We start from the raw sequence: 24910 nt of genomic DNA on the forward strand, positions 1-24910 counted from the left end.
GGGTTAATAATACCATTTCTTTTGTTTTTCTTAAATTAACACAATGTAGAGTTGTAAATTTGTAAAAAAAAAACGTTTTCTTACTCATTAGTTCTAATTCAATTGCCCTATAGGGAGAGAGCTTGTTCAAATTTGATGCAACATCACCTCTTTGGTGACATACATCCATGATTGAGCAACTCCTTGGAGGTGTGAGTTATCATTGGAGTTGTCGCTAATGTGGGACTAAGTATGTGAGCTTGTATGATTGAGTGAAGGCTCACTATGACCAACCTAGAAATAGGAGTTTGTCCAAATCCAAATAAAAAGAGTTGCCAAAAGAAGAAATTGAGATATATAAAAGAACAAGAGGATACAAATGTTATAAGTAACAGAATAAAGGAAAGTGTACATCCTCTTTCCAAGAAAGGATCACATTCGAGTCACTTAATAATACTAGTTGGACTACATCATTTCATTACGCCATTGTCTTCATGAGAAGATGATACCCTCTATCTTTCCCATAAAAGAGGCCAATTGGAAAATGCCTTCATGAATGACATAAGGGAGGTTGCAAATGAGAGCATTGCCCATTGCATTTATAACAATAGGTTTCCCTTCAACCTTGTCAAATCACCATATTGGTGGGCTATGGTAACAACAATTGCCAATGGACCTATTGATTACATTAGTCCTAGGTATGAAACGGTGTACACCACCTTATTGGTCAAGGAAAAAGCTTCCACAGAGGCATCATTGAGGATAATCAAGGATACATGGTCTAAAACACGAGTGTCTATTGTTTCTAATGGATGGAAGAATTGCAATGTCATTGTACTGTCCTCTAAAAGGGCAATGTTCTTTAAGGCATCTAATTGTGAGGAGCAAGTGAAGGATGCAAACTTCATTGCCAACATCCTTGTACAATGTATTGAGAGGTGGACCCTACAAACATTGTCCATGTCATAATGGACAACACAAAAAATTCCAAGGCAACTAGTTCAACAACGGAGGCTACATATGGGCATATTTGTGCCATCCACTCTCTCAACATGATATTGCAAAAGATTGGCAAAGAGATTGAGAAGTCAAAGAAATCTACATGAATGCCAAGGAGATTCAAATGTTTGTCACAAATCATCACATGTCACAAGCCATATTCAAGACCACCTCCATTTCAAGTTGTTGAACATGTTAAATTTTCATTAGATTGGTCTCCCAACAATGTGTTTAATCAGTTAAGAATATTATTCGCCACTCAAGGTTATGATATTGCTGAAGATGGTTAATGATCTGCAATATGTATTTGATCTTCTAATCTGTACGTATATTTCTGAAGAATAAACTTTATGTGGAGAGCAAAAATCTCCAACATATTATGGCCCGACCAAATATAGAGATTGTACGATCTGATATAAGAATGAATTATCAAGTTGCTGGCTATATGATTATTGAGGTCACATTACAATCGAAGTCCTATCTCTTTAAATATGAAGCAATAGACTTATACATAAGTCGTGACTCATTCCAAGAACCACAACTATTACCGATTCATAATTGAATTGGTTTATACATGTAAACCGATTCAATTATAGTCGGTTAGAATTAAACCGAATCAATATGTATAATCGGTTATACATTCTTAACCAATTCAATATAATTAAACCAGTGTAATACATAATCGGTTATACATAATTAAATCAGATTCAAATCATAATTAAACCGATATAATCCATAATCGGTTATACATAGGAAACCGATCATTGTTAGTTCCCAAACTCGCCACGAGTTGTGCGAGTTATCCGAGTCGCCGAGTCGAGCAGACCTCACCGATTTTTTATGACTCGGCCCAAGTCATTGAATATGATATATAATTTCATATATATATAGTTGTAAAAGTATATAATTTCAAGATTTTGCCGAGTCATTGCCGAGTCGTTGCCGAGTGGTAGCCGAGTCACGAGTCGAGTTGGCCTTGCCGAGTCCGAGACGAGTCCGAGTCTGGGAACTTTGGACTGTAGTCACAATTCAGTATAAATGATATCGGCAAATGATAGAAATCAGATCTATGAATGAGACCATGATTACGCATAGTCTAGAGATAGAGTCATTAAGTATGTAAGGCCGATAGGCCATTCACATATTTAATTTCTATAGTCAGAAGGATAACTACCAAAGCTACAACATTAACAGAACATAATTTTATTTTTTAGTATGTTTAGGAAAAAAATTACATATCTACTATTTGTTAGTTTTAGGATCAAACTATAGCAAATAACAGATAGACAATTCAATGCACACAAAGAACACCTAACTACCTGTTGACATGTATTTTGTACACAATCATACACAGAATAAAATACCCAAAGGCATCTTATCCTCTCTTGAATAAAGTCGCTAACTGCTGAAGATATCGCAAGAAGGATCAGTTAGGATGACTCCAATGTTCTTTTTAGTAGGGTCTCTACGTGTGGATAAGCTCCAGTGGTATGATGTGATTTGCTGGAATCACAAGGGGACTTACATTTGATGATTGAACTTCTAATCTGCTTTGAATATTGCTGGAACACAGGATTTTCACTAGCTTTGACTTGAAAAAAGGAAAAAAGATGAGGGCGAAGAGAGGATCTAATCCTAATACTAAGAATGTAGGAGCAATGATTTGATTTTTGATGAAACTCTAACTAGGTCTTGTTTTGACATCAATGGACCATCTCCACAAGGCTAGTGCGATCTTCTAAGGGAAGCTTTATGATGTTCAAATCATCACCGCAGGCATAGACACCATCAAGTTGATGCATATCAATGAAGAAGCGACAAATTGAAATTGAGCTTAAGCTGAATGATTCCAGTTGACTACACAAGGCAAGTCTGCAATCAACAAACTGCTAGTAGCATGGATATACGAATTCTACCATCAATCAATCACATTTCTTCCATTCATCTAATCATCTAAAATCTAGGATTGAAGACTCAACAAGAAACCATGCATATTGCAAGAAACGACACACTTCACCATTACTTCAATGAAAATGGAGTTTGTTTACAATCAATGGCAACAATTTCTTGCCTTGTCCTCCTATTCTACTCTAATTGCTATTCTATCAACTTCTAACTACTCTCTATCTACTAACTGCTTTCTATTATTTCTAATTCTCTCACTATTCTAACTATTTCTAATTATTTTCAACTCTCTAACTATTGCTAAAAAATAGCCTTTACAAAATGAAATGCCAGGGCTTATATAGTGCCCACAATACAATTCGATGGCTTAGATCGATTCGAGATCAATGGCCAAGATTTAACAATGAAAACCCTAATTAGGGTTTGTTACAACCATTACATAACATTTAATGCTTGACCAATGATAAAATTGTATTGCTTGGACACATGTCCTCTCTAGAAAATTCCACCAATGGATAGACGGGGTAGGTACATAGGAGTTTGTGCCACCTTCCATGAGTTAGGTACATTGAATCTGGACATGCTGAGGTGGACCACACTGACTGGAGAAGTGATGACTAGGATGCCACCTCGTCTAACACTTGTAACTTGGTAAATATTCAACATGATATTGTTGAGAAGCTAGCTTTAATTAATTCTTCTGGAACTATCTGCTTCTTCAACGAACCCTTTGCTTTGACTTCTTGTGTCCTTGATTTGCAGGATGATGATGTACCTCGCCTTGAAACGCTGGATTGGAGGAGGCCGCCCTTGTCCTTGCTTGATCGTCCTTGAGGAGACCGTCCTTGATCTGGCTTGATTTTCCTTGAGAAGAACCTTCCAACTTGCAGATCCTTCGAGCTTGGAGTCGCCATCTTGATACCTACACAACATTTCAAAATTAGTAATATATTTTGCAACGTGGAAATATAGACTAGAAAGAGGATTTAAGTTTTAAATTAGGAAACCTCATGATAAATCTTTGAATTATCATTTCCTAAATTTACTAAGCCACTTGAGATTGAAAGTTGAAAATTCAAAATTGAGACTAGGAGAATCTCGCCATACCTCCACTTGGGAATTAACTCTAAGAAAAGATGCAAAATTAAGCAAGTTTGCTAGGCAAAATGTGGATCAAAGTCTTCAAAATGTGCTTCTTCTATCAACTTCACCACTTCTAGCCTTCAACGTCTTGAGGAAAATTCGCTCCACCACTAGCCTTCAACGTCTTGAAGAAAATTCGCTCCACCACTAGCCTTCAACTCGCACTCCCTCTTGGACCAGATTTCGCACTCCTTTATTGCTCCTTCAAAATCGCACTTGGACAAATGATTGAAAGATGGATTAACATGCTCAACACACCCCTCTTATATAGGCGCTCATCTTGATAATTGCCCCTAGGCCGACTTGGAAAATAGGCCCAAAAAACAAATAAAATTTAATAAAAGAAGGGGCCGACCTTGCAAAATAATACCCCAAGCGCTCCCTTTTTTTAAAATTTAATTTAATAATAATTAATTAAATGCCTTTGTAATTAAAAACTTCGATTTTTTAAAGGCTTTAAATTAATTATTGAAAGTCCACGCGCTAATGTTAAATGCTAACTTTAATTGGATTTCAAATTTATCGATTTTTTCCTAGCATTTAATAAAATCTAAAGAATGTTTTAGCGCCAAATTTGGAAGAGGTAAGGACACAAACCTATCGCTCTGGTCCCTAACTAAGGGACAGGAGCGAATTTGATGTTTAGTCTTGATTCTCTTGCCTTTTATGTTCAAAACCTCCATCCTCACGTTGAGACTGGCATGTTTGCCAAAAAACTCGAGCTTGATCGTCTTGATTTGGTGGATGAATGCCCTCTAAGGTGGATATCGCCCTGGTCCCTTGGTGAGGGACAGGAGCGAACTTCATGCTCTGGCCAACTTTTGCTATCTCTCAAGCTTTACTCCTTGTTCATCACCTTGCAAATGATATCCTTGATCTTGCGAACCTTGACTTTGACGTGATCTTGAAGGAAAACGAATGATTTAATGAAAATCGCCCTGGTCCCTTGATGAGGGACAGGAGCGATATAGCTTCCTTGTTCAAATTGATAGTCTTTTGACGCTTGAAACCTTTGCATATCATCATCTTAAGACACCTTAGACCCTGTGCAACCATGTACAATCTTGACTTGGCATGAATTTTGAATGAATTGGCAAATATGGTGGATATCGCCCTGGTCCCTGACTGAGGGACAAGAGCGAACTTCAATGTCCTGGGCTCATGCTTGCTTTCATCAACTTGCCATTGCTTTCATCGTGTAAAATGAAGTCCCTTGGTCCCCTTTGGACACTTGAAACATGATCAACATTCAAAATCTAAGCTTTCATGAAGATTTCGCTCTGGTCCCTGCCTGAGGGACAGGAGCGAATTTGTACTTTCAAGCTCAACTACACTTTGCCAACTTCCAAATTTATCTTCAACGGTCTAGTTTCACCCTCCTTTCTTGCCTTCAAACTTAAAACTTGCTTGCTTTTGCCTGAATTTTACCTTATGAAGAATTTCGCTCTGGTCCCTGGGAGAGGGACGGGAGCTACAATGGATTTCGCCCTAGTCCCTGACTAAGGGACAGGAGCGATTTTGCATTTTGGTCTATTTTTCCTCATGTTTGTGCCTTCAAATTATATTCAACTGGTAAAAAGCACTTCCTTGGTTCTCCTCAAGTCGTCAAATCGTTCAAATCTTTCAAGGACAAGGAAATTTTGGATTTCAAGCTCCGGTCCTTCAATGAGGGACAGGAGCGATTTTTGCCCTCCAGGCCCAAATGCTTCACTTTTCACCATGAAATGTCTTTGCTAGGGAAGATATCATCCTGCCTCATGCTATGAATAAAAGTTAATGTCCAAACAAAGTCTAAAAATGTGCATATGAATAAAATCGCTCTGGTCCTTCAGTGAGGGACAGAAGCGAATTTGACCTTCTAGGCAAAAACTTCATCATTTCATTGTTTTTGATCAAGTCTGGATGCTCTATCATGCTCATTTCGTCCTTCACCATGCCTTTGATGTCTCAATTCGTCCAAACACGGTCAGGAATGGCTCAAATAAGTACTATCGCCCTGGTCCCTTGGTGAGGGACAGGAGCGCTTCGCCTTGGTCCTCCTGAGAGGGACAGGAGCGAAATTCGCTCTGGATCCTCAGTGAAGGACAGGAGCGAAATTTGACTTTTCGAACTCTCTATCAGGATAACTTTTATGGAATATAACATTTAAGTATAAGTGATATACTTTCAGGATGTTTGAGAGTGGTTTCGGACCTCCGGGAGTTATATTCCAAAATCTAGCTTTTTGAGGTTTTTCAGTTTCCAGACTTGGTCAAATTTCAGGATCATGACATTCAGACTTAGCCAAATTTTCAGGACATTCCAGACTTAGCCAAATTTTCAGGACATTCCAGACTTAGCCAAATTTCAGGATCAAGACATCACTCAAGCCGGACTTGCTTATCCATGTGATCACCTGGGCGACACTCAAAATGCAAAGGCTAACCAACAAAACCCTAAAAGACCAAAAAAAAAAAACCCTAAAAAGCAAAAAAGCAAGGGTCCCCATTTGCAATAGGGCGATGTGTGAAAACGTCACAACACTACCCTGGGAAAACCTCCCTCTTGGAGGTGAAAAACACAGCAACAAATCTAAGATCTTTATTAATCAATAATCAGAAGTAATTTACAATATGCTTCAGCACTTGAAGCAATCAGCAGAGAGATGAATCGCTGTAGAATGATTCCTTCACACAAGAGCAGTCCAAAAGAACTTATCTGCAATATAAGTGCATGCTGACACAAGAATGAGGTGCGCTGATTCTAAGGTGAAGTTCGCTTAGCCTTGAATGGAGTTTGCTCAGTCTTGAATGGAATTCGGTGACCTCCAAAGGATGTTCGCTGCCCCTGCAGTTAGTCAGTGATGTTCGCTGTCATCTAGATAAGGTTCACTGAGCTCTCAATGATGATTTCTGCCTTTACATAAGATTCGCTGATCACTGAAGGCAATCGCTGCACTCTGATGTAATTCGCTTGATGGCAGATAGAAAGTATTCACTAAATTGTATGTCTTAACAATGATGTTGGTATTACATATATGTGAGACTCTTGCCTTCCAATTTACCTTTGGTCGGCTTTACAATGTAAGAAATTTATTACAATACAAAACTTAAAGTTGGCGCCAAAACTGAAATAGCCCTCACATTAGAAGTGATTTTAATATGTGTCAGCTCCAACACGTTTTAATACAAGTTACATTCAATAGGTCTTGTCCTATCCACAAGTTACATTATATAGGTCTTGCCCTATCCACAAGTTACATTATATGGGTCCTGCCCTATTCACAAGTTACATTATATAGGTCTTGCCCAATATTCATAGCAAGCTATAATTACATGTAATCCGAACTTAGCTATAATTTCAACACTATTTGAATTTTTAATTTGTTTAATTTTTTACACCATGTTAGCTTGCCAAGACTCAATCTGCATCATATAAAATATCCTTAAGACAACTTCTCAAAATGCAAGAGCCATTCAAAACCATGGTCATCAACACTCAATCAAATATAGAGACGGCCCAAAAAGTCAAAATATTTATCCTAGATGATGAGAGGTGGATTGTGTGGAAAATGTTTTGAGTTTCACTCAGCCCATCATGAGTATGATTAGGTATGCTAATACGGACAAAACCGTTCAAAAACTAAGGAGCATAATACTAGCCAAGGAACATGACCCCATGGAAGCATTTTTCAAAAGCATGCAAAATATCATTGTTGACCTTTGGAACAAGAAGAGCACATTGTCATAACCCCTCTTTGGACATTGGATTATTGTGATTAGCTAAATACGATAATTAAAACATTTATTAATTAACATTGAATAAGATTGGAAAATCGTCTCATTTATGAGACTTCACGGTTTTCCTCTAAAGTGAGAGGGTTGTCATAAACCCACATCCTGGTGATTAATAATAGATTTTGTGATTCTTCATCATAATAATAAATTATCATTTATTATATAATTAATAATTGATGTTAATAATATTAATAGTAATATTAATCATTCATTGATATAAAAATAATATTAATATTATTATTTATTAATTTGTTATTTACGATTACTTACATAAGAGATGATATTTGGGGCCAACTACGTGGACAATTAGCTTTGAAGAAAAGATGACTAGTATCAGACATGGGATAATAAGGAAGACAACAAATTCACATGTCTTCTTTGATCTCAATGATCAGAAGTCAAACAGTGAAGTAATTATGCTCAAACCGATTACAGATGAAGACAAGAACAAATACAATGGTGACTTACGAAACAGTAATTAATCCACGATTCAGGGACAGCAATGATGGAACAGCATTTCCTAAGATACTATGACCAAGTAGCTTATGTGGTTAATGCCTAGACAATGCAGCGACTCATTACAAACATCAAAAGCATATGCAACGTAGGAAGAAAATAGTCCCGATAGACAATTCAGATGGCCGATAATATTTGTCACATGCACTATTTTCTTCCTACGTTGCATATGCTTTTGATGTTTGTAATGAGTCGCTGCAAAGAGACTTGGGATCCCAGGCACTGTTGTATGGGCAAGGGCAAGGTTCATTTGATTGAGGTGACATCTGAGTTGGGAGATGAGGAGGTACCTGACATTGATACTGAGGATCGTACAGAGGAGGTTGAACAGGGGCAACCACAGTTGGAGATAGACGCCCCTGAGCCTTTGGCGTCAGCCAAAGTGACTATTGCTACACTCTCCAGTTATCCCAGGTTTCACGCCTTTCGATTGAAAGGTACACTTAGGGGTCAGCGGGTTATGAGTTTGGTAGACACAGGCGCCACACACAATTTTATTGATCAGAAGTTAGTTGATAGGCGTGGGATACAGTTTGAGGAGTTTGGGGGGTTTGGAGTTAAGGTTGCAGATGGTGCAGTTTTGGGCTGTACTAAACGGATTCCACAGCTTAGTATTCAAATGGGGGATTATACTCTGACAGATGACTTTTATGTGCTTCCGTTAGAGGATTATGATGTGGTTTTGGGCATGCAGTGGTTACAGGGTATTGGGCGATACATTATTGATCACCATTGTATGTAGTTAGAGTTCCTTTCTGGAGGGAAGAAGACTATCTTGAGGGTAGCTTCAGACGGTGGACTTAAAGAGGTGTCTTCTCGCAGGATGGAGACTATTATTAGACATAATGATGTGATTTGGGCTACACATTGTTTTGTGAAGTCCAAAACACCTACACCTCAGGATAGCAGGGCATTTCATGTTGATATTCAGTCGGTGATGGACCGTCATGGGTGAGTCTTTGGTGACATACCTCCTGGTGTACCTCCAGATATAAGGTTTCAGCATGGGATAGAGATGGAGGATGGAGCTAAGCCAGTGATTACCACTCCGTATCGTCATCCTAGAGCCTACAAGGATGAGATTCAGAAGACTATTCACGAGTTGTTGGACATGGGTTTCATTCGTCCGAGCTCTAGCCCCTTTGCTTCTTCTGTAGTGCTTGTTAAGAAGAAGGATGGGACTCTGCAGATGTGTATAGATTACAGGGCCTTGAACAAGAAGACAATCAAGAACAGATACCCTATTCCACGCATTGATGAGTTGTTGGATGAGCTTCATGGAGCTATCTACTTCTCTAAGATTGATCTTCGTTCAGGTTACCATCAGATACGTGTATGAGAAGAGGATGTACACAAGACTGTCTTCCGTTGTCACTATGGGCACTATGAGTTCCTGGTAATGCCTTTTGGCCTCACCAATGCACCGGCCACCTTCCAGTCTTGTATGAACCATATCTTCAACAAGCAATTGAGGAAGTCGGTTCTATTGTTCTTTGACGACATTTTGATTTACAGTCGCACTTGGGAAGACCATCTCAGACATGTTGAGGAGGTACTTAGCATTATGGAGAGCCAGTCTCTATTTGCTAAGTTGTCCAAATGTGAGTTTGGACTTAGAGAGGTCTTATATTTGGGTCATGTGATCAGTGTTGATGGAGTGAAGGTGAATGAGGAGAAGATTCAGGCGATTCGGGATTGGCCCCGCCCTCGGAACATTACTGAGTTACGTGGGTTCCTTGGCCTATGTGCTTATTACAGGAGATTTGTGAGGGGTTTCTCTCAGTTGGCAGCACCCTTGCCAGACCTCACAAAGAAAGGGGCATTCAAATGGACAAAACAGGCACAGGGGGTCTTTGACAGACTCAGAGGTTATGAGCACTTGCCCAGTTTTGGCACTCCCTGACTTCTCGCAACCATTTGTTCTGGAGCGTGATGCTTCAGGTTTGGGCATAGGAGCGGTTTTGATGCAGAACAGACACCCCATTGCCTATGAGAGTAGGAAGCTGCGAGATAATGAGAGGTTGTACTCCACCTATGATAAGGAAATGTTGGCTATTATGCATGCCTTAGCCAAATTTAGACAGTATCTTGTTGGCAGCAAATTCGTGGTAAGATCAGACCACAACAGTCTAAAATATTTCCTAGATCAGAAAGAGCTCAATGATCGACAGCAAAAATGGGTGAGCAAGATTCAGGCTTATGATTTCGAGATCGAATTCATAAAGGGGAAGAATAATACTGTGGCTGATGCACTTTCTAGAAAACCCTCACTTGCTGCCCTATGTTCATTGAGCGAGATTTCAGCAGATTGGAAGGCTCAACTTTTAGTTGAGTATTCCAAAAATCAGCATGCTTGTGAGGTCATGGATGGATTGGTAGCGGATGATAGATACAGTGGGGTAGATGACATTATCTACTACAAGGGCAGGGTTTATCTTGTTCCTGGTTCACAGTTGAAGGAACAAATTTTGCATGCTTTTCATGATACTCCCACAGCAGGACATCCAGGGTATGTTAAGACTTACAGAGCGGTCCAGGAGAGATTCTTGTGGAAGGGTCTCAAAGATGACGTTTTGCGTCATGTCCGTGAGTGTATGACTTGTCAACAGAACAAGTCGGAGCATACCTACCCCGCTGGCTTGTTACAGCCCTTGCCTATACCGGAACAGAAGTGGGCAAGGATTTCTATGGATTTCATTACAGGTCTTCCTCGGGTTCAGGGGAAAGATTGTATCTATGTTGTAGTGGATAGATTAAAAAAATATGCCCACTTCTTTCCCATTGCAATTGATTTCTCAACATCTCAGGTGGCTGAGCTATTTTTCAGAGAGGTATTTAGACTCCATGGTCTTCCGAAGACCATAGTGAGTGACAGGGATAGTAGATTCATGAGTTCCTTTTAGTAGGAACTTTTCAGACTAGCAGGCACAGAGTTGACACCTAGTACTAGTTACCACCCTCAAACAGATGGACAGACCGAGATAGTCAATAAATGGATTGACGGATATTTGCGCAGCTACATGTCGGGGCAGCAGAAGGCATGGGTACGCAGGTTGTAATTGGGCGAGTATTGTTACAATACTACACACCACATGTCCATAGATATGACTCCTTTCAGAGCTCTTTATGGTTACGAGGCATTATCCTTCATTGATTTGGCTTTGAGTGACAGTAGAGTTCCTTTGGCTCAGGATTGGTTATAGGAGAACCAGGACATCATGAGATCTCTCAGGGAGAACTTACAGCATGCTCAGAATCAGCAAAAGATGTACACTAATCGGCATAGGACTGAGAGGGCATTTGAGGTGGGTGACATGGTTTTCCTACGCTTACAGCCATACCGACAGAGCACCCTTAAAGGGGGGGGAGCTGAGAAGCTCAAACTTCGTTTTTATGGGCCATATAGAGTTCTCAGGCGCGTTGGAGAGGTTGCTTATGAGGTTGAGTTACCACCTGGCAGTAAAATTCATAATGTGTTTAACGTATCATGCCTGAAAAAGGCCCTTGGACAGCATATTACAGTATCACCCGATTTGCCTCCCATGGATGAGGAAGGTAAATTGACTTTGGTTCCTGAGGAGATTCTTGAGGTGAGGGAACAGCGGCTGAGAAGCGGGGTGATTCAGGAGTATTTGGTACGTTGGAGGGATCTTCCCATAGAGGATGCCACTTGGGAGGGAGAGTCTATTTTGCAGCATCCAGCGTTGCAGTTGCTTGTGCGCAAGCATCTCCGAGAGGAGAGGACTGTCATGTCCCCTCTTTAGCTCTGTCTAGTAGAGACATGTGAGTCAGCTTATAATGGGGTCTTGTAGGCTGAGAGTGGTGGATAGAGACTCAGTAAGGATATTCAATGTTTGGGATTTGGTGTTCTGGCAGTAGTAGACCAATTTGGAGCAATTCCTTAATTTTAGGAGGCAGTTCCTACATTTGTGGAGGCTATTCCTACTATTAAGGAGGTTATGACAGTATCCAGGGTTGGGTTTCCATGAGACTATTCCTTGGTTTCAGTTTTAGAAGATTTGGGTATGTTTCCTAGTTTCTAGGAGCATCCCTAGATTTTAGGGATAAGATTGCCAGTGGATCCATGATTTCCGACTTCAGTCACAGATAGGTGACAGGTTCCGTTCCAAGCTTTTGGAGTCATTTGAGCCTTCTACAGCTATTTGGGTTATATTTTTAATATATTTAAATATTTCCTAAGTTAGCATTTAACTAATTAAATAAGGCTATGTTTATAGCCATTTTGGAGTAATAAGAGGTTTTTGGCTTCATCCGGATGCATGTGCCCATGTGTTATAGCTCGTTGGAAAGGTCTTGAACTTTTCTAAATGTTTCCCATTTGTCAGGGACCCTTTTGATGAACGGAATTCTTTTATATTTAAAAAGTGGCGTTTTCTCTATACTTGGCGACTAAAAATGAGAAATAAGACTTTATAAACCTAAGCGCACTTTTCATACACTTTTAGGGTTCAAGCTAAAGGGGAGGAGTTATAAGGAGATGGTAACCTAATTATCATCCATCTTTTACACATTTCATCTTTGATTTGGAGAATTTGCTCTGGAGAGCGATTCAGCATCTGGGACGAAAACCCCAGGGTCTTGCCTGTCTGGGATGTAGCCCCCAGCACAGTGATTATTTGGTTCTTGCATCCAGTTTTCAATGCCTTAGAGTTGGTACGACATCTTTTCTGGAGGATTCAGTGGACAAAGTTAGGGTTCAGCGTGGAGATTGGGGTTTCCAGCTTGGTGTCACCTAACAACCTGTTGTGTGTTGCACACGGACCCTGTCGCCGACAGGGTCCCCCTTCCTGTTTTTGAGCCTCTCGTTTTTGCCCTGTTGAGTTTCGCGCAGAGTGTCTCGCGTCTTTTCGAGCGAGTCTACGACTGGTCCATAAAGTGATGATGTCAAGAAAATGAGCCGATGAATCCATCAGACTAGTCTAGCCCTCGAGCACGAATGCCAAGAGTTTGTTCAAAATTTTGAAAATCGCCTTGGATAGGCATAAGGTGATGGAAATTGGCGAAGCCCGCCAAGCAAGAGCAGTGCGTCTAAAGGTCGCACGAGGACCAAAGTCGTCGTTTTTTGCACAAAGAGCTATGAAGTAGACTACATAAGGTTTGTCTCCGTGATGTTTGTGGGATTTGAGTAAAGGATGATTTTTCGCCTGCTGATAAAGGAGTGAATTTCCTGACCAAAGTGCCGAGGTTGCGAAACTTGCCCAAATGCCTTAGAATTCCGAAGCCTCCGAAATCCAAATTTGTAGAGTCTGGCGAAAACTAGTCTGAGTCCAAAATTTTACTTAAGTTTCCAAAATTGCCTTATGGGCCGAATTTTGGACCTAGAGGCCAAAAGGTTAAAATTTCGCAAGGTTTAAAAGTTGCAATCGCCCAGGGGGCCGAATTTCGGACCCTAGGGCGAAAATTTCAAAATTCGATGTTTCCCATTTGGTCCAAAAATAATGTAAAATGCTTTTAAGTGTTGCAAAAGGTAGCTCCAAATCCGAAAATCACTTAAAATGCCCAATTTCGGACCCTGGGGCGAAAACTAGAGAATGTGAAATAATGCGAAATGTTTCAAAAAGACCCTCAAGGTCCAAATATCACTTAAAATGTCCATTTTCGGACCCTGGGGGCGAAATTAAAAAACGTGAAAAGTTGCAAAGAGACCCTTTAGGTCCGAAAATCACTTAAGCATCCATTTTCGGACCCTAGGGTGAAATGTGAAAATGCGAAATTTTGCAAAATATGTTATAAGCTCCGAAAACACTTAAAGCGTCCATTTTCGGACCCTAGGGCGAAAATGTGAAAAGTCTCCAAAGTTGCAAAAAGCTCCTCTAGCTCCAAAATTCGCCTTAAGTCCTCAATTTCGAACCCTAGCTCCGAAATTTCAAAACATATCAAATTTGCAAAAGAGGTTATGAGGTCCGAAGTTGGTGCGAATTTGCCAAAGCGCGTTTAGGGTCCGAAGTTTTTACGAAATTGTTAAAAGTCCTAAAATATCTCCAAGGTTGCAAAGCATTCGAAAACTCCGAAATTTGCAAAGCGTGCTTAAGCTCCGAAGATGTTTGGAAAGGTTGCAAAATAGCATTAAGGGTCTGAAGTTTTTACTTGCAAATAGTGTGAGCGCTCCGAAAATTTCAGTTCGCCAAAAACCCAAGTGCTCCGAAATTCGCCAGAAGCCTGAAAATCGCGAAATGCTAAAGGCGATGCATGGTCTGAAGATCCCTCCTGTTCGCCAAAACGCAGAAACACAAAATTTGCAAGAGACGTTATTGGGTCCGAAGTTTGCCCTTGGGATTGAATAAAAGCCAAAATTAAATTTCGAAGGGCCTCCGCATTCGCCAAAAGGTCCGAAGTTGAAAGATGAAATCATTTGAAATTTTAAAGTCCTCCACTTCTCTGAAATCGCTGCGTACAGGACCAGATTTGGAAATTCAAAATTTGATAACCCCCCCTCAACGCTGCTACATTTCGTGCAAAGGAGACCACGTCAAATTTGAAAGGGAGACAGAGCCAATTTCGTGTAAATCGCATTCAAGAATCGTCCATTTGTCTTCACGCGGCAAAGTCGGGCAATCTATCGCCATCCACTCTCATCAGGATAAATGCCTAAATCGGCGGTAGAATCATCAAAGACATCCATTGCAGTCGGGACATCGCGAGCATCCAAATCAGATATCCCGCGCAAGGTTGAAAGGGAGAAGTACCAATATCAGAGAGGAGGATTGAGGGAGCCGAAAGTTCAAAGTGTCTGGGACAATATCGGTAATACCGACCTTGGCCATATTGACATTCAAGACTTCAGGAATCGGGTCTTCTCCCCTAACGCCTATGGCAAGCCTAGGCAGATGGTGGAAAGTGGCATCGCCCAAGCAGCAGGATTTCCTCCAGCAGTGCAGAACTATGAGTTGGTGGTAGAGGCCGCCCGGCACTATCAGCCAAATTCCAGACTGGTGCTCCTCAAGAACATGACCATCACCAACTTCACTCCTGAGGCCATTGGCGATGCATTTGACATCCCCTTTCCAAACAATCCCACAGCTACAACCATAGATGAAGCACAAGGGGCATATGATATGAATCCGACCCGATGCAAAGCACTGATCAACGAAGAATGGTACAAAGAGAAGAGGCTTTTGAGTGCCAGAATTGGGAAGAAGAGCCCACGAAGTGATTTTCATAATGAACATGGGGATTCTATCACATTACTCAGCCGAGTCATGGGACTACCTAAGTCCAACTACTTTGAAGAGTGGATGTTCTATTTTACAAAGCAGGTCTTCGCTGGGAAGTCTAAGTTTGACTGGGCCCAGATCATAAGCGACAACATCCACACTCAGCTGATTGAGCTGGAAACAAAGAAATACTTCACTATGACCTCTTATTTGGTCTACATGTTCGCCAAGAACCAGCCGCTACCAGGTTTGATAATGAAAGGAGAAATCGGAAATGGGCCTGGTTAGGTGAAGGTCTCTGATTGTTACCCGCAACTACACTACCAAGATATAGCTCAGAGGGAAAAGAGCAGCCCAGCTTATGCAGTTGGCCAGTATGAGCGCATCAATGACACCTTCACAATGCACCTGGTCAAGCTAATGCAGGGAGGATTACACATAAGGCTCTCAGAGCAAGCTACTATTCTAGTACAGAGGTATGGAGCCTGATTCATTCAGTTCCCAAGGTTCTCCTATATCTGAATAGCAGGCTTTGATGGTGCTCCTCTCTGACTTCCACGGTACCCAACCGACAAAGTAGTTCTTATGGAGGTCGCAAGGCAGTCACGCCCGGCCGGCATCCTACTCAGAGAAAGTAAGCAGGCTGGATTCACATTCCCCATGATCATAGGCAACCACGATGTCCACCTAAAGACCCCTACCCTAGCAAAGGAATCCCTTGCAGAGCTGGCCTCTTATGGCCTACAGGACCATTTTCCAAGAAAATATTTCGATGATGATAATCTGGCAAAAGGAGCCTATGGCAGGCGGTACAGAGCAAAGGAATCAGTTGAAGACTATTGGAAGAATTGCTCTGATGATTACGAGGTCCGCAGGCGGGAATATTCTAGACTGAGTGTGCAGCAAATGCGACTCTTTGAATACCGTCGAGTCCCAGATCAGCTCACAGACTCTAGGAATTGCCTCCAGGTCCGAGAATTTGAAGCAGTAAGGCATCTCTTGCCAGGTGTCAATTGGTCCCAAGACCCAATCACTGATTTCGAGGCAGTCATGGCAGCCCCAGCAAGGTACATAGATCAATGGTTACATCAGCAGATTGAAAGGCTAATCCATGAGGGAGTCCAGTTCACTTACCACTAATGGGCAGCCTCGATTCTCAGTCTTCCGAGGATGAAGTTACGTCCAGTGCACCCAGAGAAGAAATTGAGAAGCCTACGAAGAGAAAGAAGGCTAAGGCTTGCAGAGGAACTTAGACGTCCAAGAGAACAAGGAGGGAGAAGATTCCTGCAAGGAGACCAGAGGTCACTTCATCTTCAAAGGACCCCAGTTCATCCGACGATGTAGTAGAATTGGATTGTATACTTGCTCCGCCTTCCCAGAGCGACATCGATGCATTTGAAGCCAATGATCCTCCTGTGCCCGATGTACTAGAAGCTGAACTAAGGGCCATTGAACCAGCCAAGCTAGGCAACCGAACAGAGGAAGGAGAGATTCCATCTATTCAAGGGATCGAGATACATGAGTCCACCCAACAGAGCCGCCATGAGTTGCTGTCCCACAAAACAACCAAAGATGACTCTACTGTTGAAGGAGAGCAAAGGACAGAGGAGACTCGCGAGCCCGAAAGGACTGAAGAGCAACCATCACGCGAAGGCACCAGACAATTGTTCAATGAAGTGGGAGAAAATTCAACTGCAAGTAGGAACTTGGCACCTCTTCCACCCCTCTAGTGTCAGAACAGCTCCGAATCTGTGGTGAGTCAGCTGAGAACGCCAAAAAACAGAATGTAGACTTAAGCACATCATCAGCGCAGACAGTTCCTCAAGAGTGGTTGATTGCCAGAGCTCAGCACAAGGCCGCCACCAAATCCCCTATTGATCTGGAGGACATCTTCTCGCGCATAGATCAAGCGAAAGCTAAGGGGAAGAAAAAGCCTAAGGCATATTCTAGAGTGACCAAAGACGAGCAAAGGAACCGCACTCTTCACATTGCCGCCCCGCCTATAGACAAGCCAGCAGATCAGATCACACTAGCAGATTATAGCATCACAACTGTCCCCATTGGACGAGCCACTAAGGAGCAAGAAAAAGAAGAATTCAAAGACTCAGTGCAGAATATACTTAGGCAGCTTGAAGAGATAACAGCTGAAAAGAACATGTATCAGGCTCATGTTGAGCAGGCCGAAGGATACATCAATCAGCTCCTAAGGCCACTAAACAATGCTTCTGAATCCCATATTCCCCCGACAGCATTGGCGCAAAGGACCACAACAGAATTTGAAGGAGTACGGGACACCGCAAGGGCCGTCAAGGAATGGATTCGAAGTCTCAAGGCGAAGGGGGAGCTGATCCTTAAGGATGTAAAGGAAATGACCCACCATTGAGAAACCGTTTTGGTCAAATTGTACGAGATGAAGCGGGAATGCCTCATAATTCACGAAGCAGTTACTACAACTCTTCCCCTCATGAGAGCTCTTTTCTGGACCCATCCACAAATTCCTCCATTGTCTGACATTTTGGGCCCCCACGACATCAGCATTTTTAAAGAATGGTATTGGGCCATCAGCATGAAGAATGACACAAAGGCCACCATTAACAAAGAACAAGAGGCATGCAAGCAAATTCTGAGAAACACCAGGGACCTTGGTGGAGTAATCCTCCGGTCCATGGTTTTGGGTTGGCAAAACAATTTGTCCGATCCCGTAATCCATCCTGACTAGGAGGACAGATTAAAAATAGACAAGGTCGCCTACTCTACGGAGGACCTAGACTTTGCTAGTAAATAACACTCTGATATCTTGAGTTTTGAGGCTAATCGGTCCAGCTAGGGAGACGGTTTGAAGCACATAGATCATTATCTAGAGAGCATGCAGTACAAAATTCATCATCCCCCTATGCCTCCCTTCGGTCTGCTATTTCAATTATGCATCAGGTTCCAGGTGTATGTTCGCGAGGAACGCACAGCAGGTTGGGACCTTTGGCAAGAATATTTGCATGGAGAGGATCAATTCTTAGTAAAGACATATGAAACTGGAAAGGAAAAAGTGGTTTCTTAGAGTGCTTTTTTTTCCTTAAAGATCTTAAAGTGCAATTTTGCACCAAAAGGTGACATTTGACTTTTAGTCTACAAAATGTAAAACTTTATTGATACACCTTTTTGGATTAGTTCAAATTGATTTAATTATCCCTTTTTGGGTAGTTTTGCCCATTTTGGGGTGGTTATTGATATTTGCATCCCATTTATGGGTATGGGCAGCCATACTTTATGGATGAATCTGGGCCACTTCTTTAGATTAAATCTAGGCCATTCATCCTTTTTGAAGTCTATTTAAGGGACTGGTTTTCCCTTATTTTGTAAGAAGTTCTTGGATTGTTGCGAAAGCTCTGGAGAAATTTACAGGAATTAATGCAAAGACTAAGACTGTTTTCAAGTTTCCTTGTGAGTGCATGGTCTCGTTCTTCACTTAATTTAGAAATCTTTCCGTTATGTTTATTTCTTTTACATAGCATTTTCAAGCAAGCATCTGATAGAATCCTTGCAGTCCACACCATTAGGGAACGGTTGATTGCCTTTCTTTCTGCATGGTTAATCTGGACCTTTCATGCTTAGTTCGGTTATCAAACACATACTATAAATGTAAAAATTTTAATGTTATACTTGATAACATGAAAATCTTGTTTTTCCTTTGAAGATTGCACTGGGTTTATGCAAACATTGTGCTTAAGCAGCTGGTGATGTTCAATCTAGTTTCTTGGAGGTGTCTGTCTGCTTGACTGAATTTGCTATCTTAGTTAAAATTTACATTTCATGTCTCTCTCTTTTCCTATCCTTCCCTCCCTTTTCCCCCTTTTTATTCAGAAAATCTGCAGTCTCGTTAAAACAGTATCAAATTAACCGAAATCATTTGATAGAAAGATTATAAAAGTTCCAAGGAACTTATCTATAAATCACCCATTCAACGTAAGTCCCCCTTGTGTTTCCAGCATAAACACATCAAGCCACTGAAAAATCCCGCAGTCAAGACCTGACAAAAGAAACCTTGAGGTTGTCTCCTTTGATCAAACTTAGAAAACAGCATTAGAGACTTCCTTATCTCAAGAGAGAGTAGGATAATCAGTTGGTTATTCTATTCTGCGTTGGCCGTATGGAGTTTGCAGCAATGCGATTTCAGACACGTCAACACAACCGTACGGCCGTACTTTGCAGCCGTTTTTCTTCCCACGTGGAGCTTTGTAAGAGCTTTGGGTGTTTGCCATAGCCTCATTCTTGATTACAGTATTCACTCTTCATCCAGGTTGGACTCATTGCTTATTGTAATCTTCTTGGAATTGTTTGGAATCACTATCTGGATAATTATTTGATTTAAATAATCAGAAATCTGCTTGGTACGATTCTGATTTGGTTGTGTAGGAACATTTATTTCCTGTACTCTTTTCATGTACTTGTTCTTCAATTATTACTTGCTGAAAAACTATCAAAACATAAAAAGAATTCAACCTTCTGCAACTTCTATCTATTTCTGGAAGATTATAGTAATAAACAGGAAATTCAATTAAAATAATTTAAAAACTACAACAGATCAATGAAGGGATCCATCAGGGATCTTTCAATTTGTTTAGCTAAAGAAAAGATTAGCAAACCACTATTTTTGGCAATACCTAGCTTGCAACTACTATTTTAGGCAGAGACAAATTTTAATGATTGTTTGTTGGAGGCTCTTTTATTACAACTATGTAAGCTTGTTTGTTGTCATTCAGATTTATTTCATGGAGCACTTTCAATATATTAATCACATAATGAATTGTATGTGTTTTTTTGAGCAAAAATTAACTATATCAATTATAAATTAAATATCATATATCTATATCTATATATATCATGTCTTCAGATGTTTAGTGTTGTGGTAGAAAGACTCCATTGGTGAGGCAGCTACCAAGGTTCAAACCCCTGCTGGACCATTGAGCTCGCGGGCTTTTTGCCATTGCTGGTTCTTTGAGCTCGTGGGTTTGAACAAGTGAAGTGTGGGGAATGATGAACCCCCCGAAAATGGACAAAATAACAAAAAATTTCAACGTTGATTCCACATTGACTCTAATTCCATCTCAGATCAACCCTATTTCTAAGCAATTCAGTAATTTCACAAGTTTTTCTAGGGTTGTGCAAGTTCTTACAATGATTTTTTTCACTTTTTTTGCCATTTTGGGGGGGTTTTAACATGATTTAAATGCAAAAAACCATTGAAATTTGGGTCAGCAATTTTTTTTTGAATTGGGATTTTTTCGGGGAATAAATCGGCTGGCTCCAAGATTCAAGATTAATCAGGTATAATTGCGATTTTTTGCAGACTATTGCTTCCAATAATTTAAGTATTACTGTTTATATATATATATATATATATATATACAAAGTCACCATGTTCGCCGAATTTTCGGCTTCGAATTCGATATCTGATGAACTTGTAAAAACTGTATGAAATTCGCTAAAATTTGTTAAAAATTCGCTGGATAAGGCAGAGGTTTTTACCGTCAGCGGATGACCACTTCACTAATGCAGTCGGCAAGTATTGGGGCCGCGAAAGGGCCGCAAGTCGACAATCTGCCCGATTGTCGGTAGGGTTTGTAGCGGCGGAAGACAGGATATAATTTTGTAATCTTGCCCGATACAATGCGAACTAAAATGCCCGATAAGATTGACCCATAACGAAAACATTTTAGTATAATCTTGTTGCCCGATATAATATAAATGTTAACTAATATATTAACATTTCTTATAAAAAATTTCCAATTTAACATTAATATATTATAAATTAAATATTTTTAATTATTTATATTTAAAATTTGACAAATTAAAATTAAAATATATAAATATAATTAAACAAATTTAATATTGTTTATTATGATATTTTTTGGATATATTATTATATTTTATAAAAAATCAAATTTATATAAAGCAAATTTAATGGCGAATTTTTTTTTCGAATTTTTTCCTCTTGTCGAATTTCATCGTTGGCGAATTCGAACTCGAACACGAACGCGGTGACTTAGTATATATATATATATATAACTTTGAGGCTCTCAGTGAAGAGAAATATAAAGATTATCAATTGTAATTTTCACTTTGTATTGACATTTGAAAGATCAAAGAATAATGAGTAATGAATTTGCAAGTTATGAGATAATTTGTTTATTGGCAATTATAAATATTACTGTGTTTTTACAATTTTTTACACTATTAAAATTATATATTATAGTTATATTCAGTATTTCTATTAATATATATAAAACATGTACCTGTACCCAAGAAAGCGGACCTGAACCGTGAACCCATAACCATACCAACTGACAACTTAGTTAATTTATGCTTGACTTGTATGCATTTATTTAATTAGCCTACATTTAAATTAGGAATATCGTTTTTCCTTTACACAAATATAAACTGCATTCCAATCTATAAATTTGACATGCATTCCAATCTATAAATTTAACAAATAACCAGATATTACTACCATGGCATTCCATCACTTTGTGAGCTGCCTCTCCTTATTTCACTGAAATTCTGATTTTACACTCAAATCAGTTGGGTGTGGTTTAAGATTTAAACAGGCATCTATCCCAAGTTTGGGAAGTATTATATGATATATCAGTGTATTCATTTCGAGATTCTAAAAAGGTTTAAACCCCTTTTGATTGTCTTCCAATGATCTCAAAATTGAAATATATAATATTTGAATATAAAAAATTAAAAATATAAATAGAGCACTTACAAATTCCACATTAACTAAACACCGAATTGGGAAAAGGGTTGTCCTGAATAGCATGTAAAAGTTACAAAGTCTACTAGAGCTGTCTAAATTGAAAAATGAAAATCTCTTAGTACCTTGAAGTTGATGAAATGCCTTTGACAATGTCCTGAGAACTTTGACTTTATTTTCTCTTGGGAAGGCAACTCCATTATAACCAAGGTTCACAGACAAGTCCAGGTCGCTTCCAGATGTAAACAAATCCATTGTATATGAACCAAAGGCCCTTGCAGATACACCAGTATGATTATAGCTACCTCCTGAAAGCATAAAAGGCTCCCTTTGAGTGCAATTTACACATATACAGCAGAGAAATACAACTAATAAAACATAACAAATGGAATCCAGATGAGTACCATAATCCTTGTCATTGAGCATTCTGCACACTTAGTGTCATATTGCTTTGAATGTTAAAAGATTAAATACAAAGGAAATCATGTGGCCGAAAATTTTTCAAGGGAAATGCAACCAAATGACATAACTATGAAAAGAAACCAAAAGATGGAAATGGGTGTTAAAAAGTAAATGATTTTATCTTTAAAAAAAAGCATATAACCAATATAAGAGAGAAAGAAGGTTCTCTCATTGCAACTGTTTTGAATAGGGGAACTAAATGATGCTCAAAGATTTCAGTGTCAATATACATATATATATCTTTAAATGAAACAGAACACACTCCTAATGCTCCTGACCTTCCAGAAAACTAGCCCAAACATAGCAACAGGACAGAAAAGGTCAAAATAAATATGGATCAAGTATGAGATGACCCCATTGTTTGAACTTTCAAGGTTGATTCTGGACCATTTCTTGGAACTATTTCATTTTTATCAAAAAAGAACCATAAATAGAGTCATTCCTCCTCAAAAAAATTGTTTGTTCTTATGAATGGTTACTTAAGCCTTTTGGTGCCACCTAAAAACGACAGCCTTTTTTTTAATGTTAACACATTAAAATGAGAGAGAAGATGGGAGACATTAACCGAAAAGTACAAAAAGGGAATGTTGTAGAATATTCTTCATTTGCTAAATATAATTACAATTACAAAACACAACTTGCAATTTTGGAGGATTTGGGCTCTAGAAACCCAATCTTGGATGCTATACTTGCATATTTAGCTTTGCCAATTTCAAGACATATTACAAAAAAATCCCTAATCCAAGTGGTGTTCCAAGTTGATCACTTGAAAAGACTTAGTTTAGTGAGGTTAGTGCCATGTCAACTCAAAACTTGAAAAACAAAAACTCTACTTTACACAAACAAATATACCTAAAGTTGATAGACTAATTAAATTAATCAATACTGAATCCAATATGCTCAAGCTCAACTATCCAATCGTATCATATCAAAAAAAATTTAAAAAATTAAAATCTCCAAAATAATAAATTTCTGAACACATAAAGGCCCATAAAACAGGAGCCAAATTGGATCTTCTTGTTAACTTCAGAAGTATTGCATTACCACGAATATTTTGGTTCGCAAACTTGTCAACAAAAGCAATCAGTGATTTCCGTGCTTCATAATCTTCCCAACTTGGCAGAAGCATGGAATAGACTTCATCAAGCAAATTTCCAAGGGAAAGAAGTTTTTTGGGAATGATTCCAAATTTTTTAGCTTCCTCCAACTCCAGTTGTTCCGCCCGTTGCCGAATAGCTGCAATAAGTGCACCAAATTAGATAAGATCAAGTCAAATCCAAGCTGTAAGTGTGAGGAAAACATAATATAAAAGGGAATCAGGGAAATTCTAAAACTTACCATAAGTAGCAAGACTGACGTCTTCCTGTGTTTGACTGGTTGAGTTCAGTGACAAATCCATATGTGAAGAGCTATAACATAGAAAAACAAGATATTTAACAAAGTCGCCATTCTTTTGAATATGAAGTTTTACAATAAAGTTGTTATGTAAAGCCCAGTTTTGCTATGATCCTCTACTCGAAAAAAAATTAAAAATTCAATACCATTGAAGGAAATAAAATTACGCATATGTAAGGGACATGACTGGAAACAGGTCATTTATATTTCCCCAAGGCCTATATATATTTAGTTACCTTTTGACAATGCTATATAGTGTTTCTGCTGAAATGTGTTTCCCCAATAGTCATTAGGCCATTCCTATTGACATTACTAATGTTAATGCTAAGTTCATTAAAAACCACAGACTTGTCCACAAGCACCCACAAATTTGAATTTGCACCATAAATGTGTAAAAATCAAGGGCTTTGGACTATATCTTTCAGGACAGAGCACGACTTTTGTCTTCCAATTTGAAGTATCATGACACCTTCTGATGTTCTTAGCATACCAAATTTATCGTGCTATTGATTAAGTATAATTGCTCAACAAGGCCTTCACCAAGGGAATTTATGGCACCTCTCCAATTGCAGCACCAACAAACAGTCCATACCATGCCTTCAATTTCAACAATAATCAAAACAAGGCTACATGCTGAAAGCAACTCATGCAGCCTTTAGGAAAATTGAATATTTATTTGCTGCAAGTGATTCCCCTGTTGCTGTAGGTTAAAGAGACAGCATATCCATATAGGTATTGATAGAAAAATATCACGTGCAAGCCCCAGCAGGCATACACAACAGAAAATCAGTTTGTAGGCAAGCAAATGC

The 24910-nt window shown here is 39.5% G+C and overlaps 1 protein-coding gene across 3 annotated transcripts in view; it reads right to left on the reverse strand.

Moving 5' to 3' along the window:
• The window catches only part of LOC131046359 (protein HESO1), a 208327-nt gene that overhangs the window by 134038 nt on the left and 49379 nt on the right, over window positions 1-24910 (reverse strand). For 2 of the 3 annotated variants that reach the window (XM_057980088.2, XM_057980089.2), the window contains 3 exons: window positions 24045-24115; window positions 23751-23942; window positions 22370-22552 (listed from right to left, as the gene is read on the reverse strand). In XM_057980088.2, the coding sequence (XP_057836071.2) occupies window positions 22370-22552; window positions 23751-23942; window positions 24045-24105 (436 nt within the window). In that variant the 5' untranslated portion in view covers window positions 24106-24115. The remainder of the gene's footprint in view (window positions 1-22369; window positions 22553-23750; window positions 23943-24044; window positions 24116-24910) is intronic. The other variant, XM_057980090.2, reaches the window with a different exon arrangement.

Source organism: Cryptomeria japonica, chromosome 8 (assembly GCF_030272615.1).
Source record: "Cryptomeria japonica chromosome 8, Sugi_1.0, whole genome shotgun sequence".
Classification (NCBI taxonomy): Eukaryota; Viridiplantae; Streptophyta; class Pinopsida; order Cupressales; family Cupressaceae; genus Cryptomeria; species Cryptomeria japonica.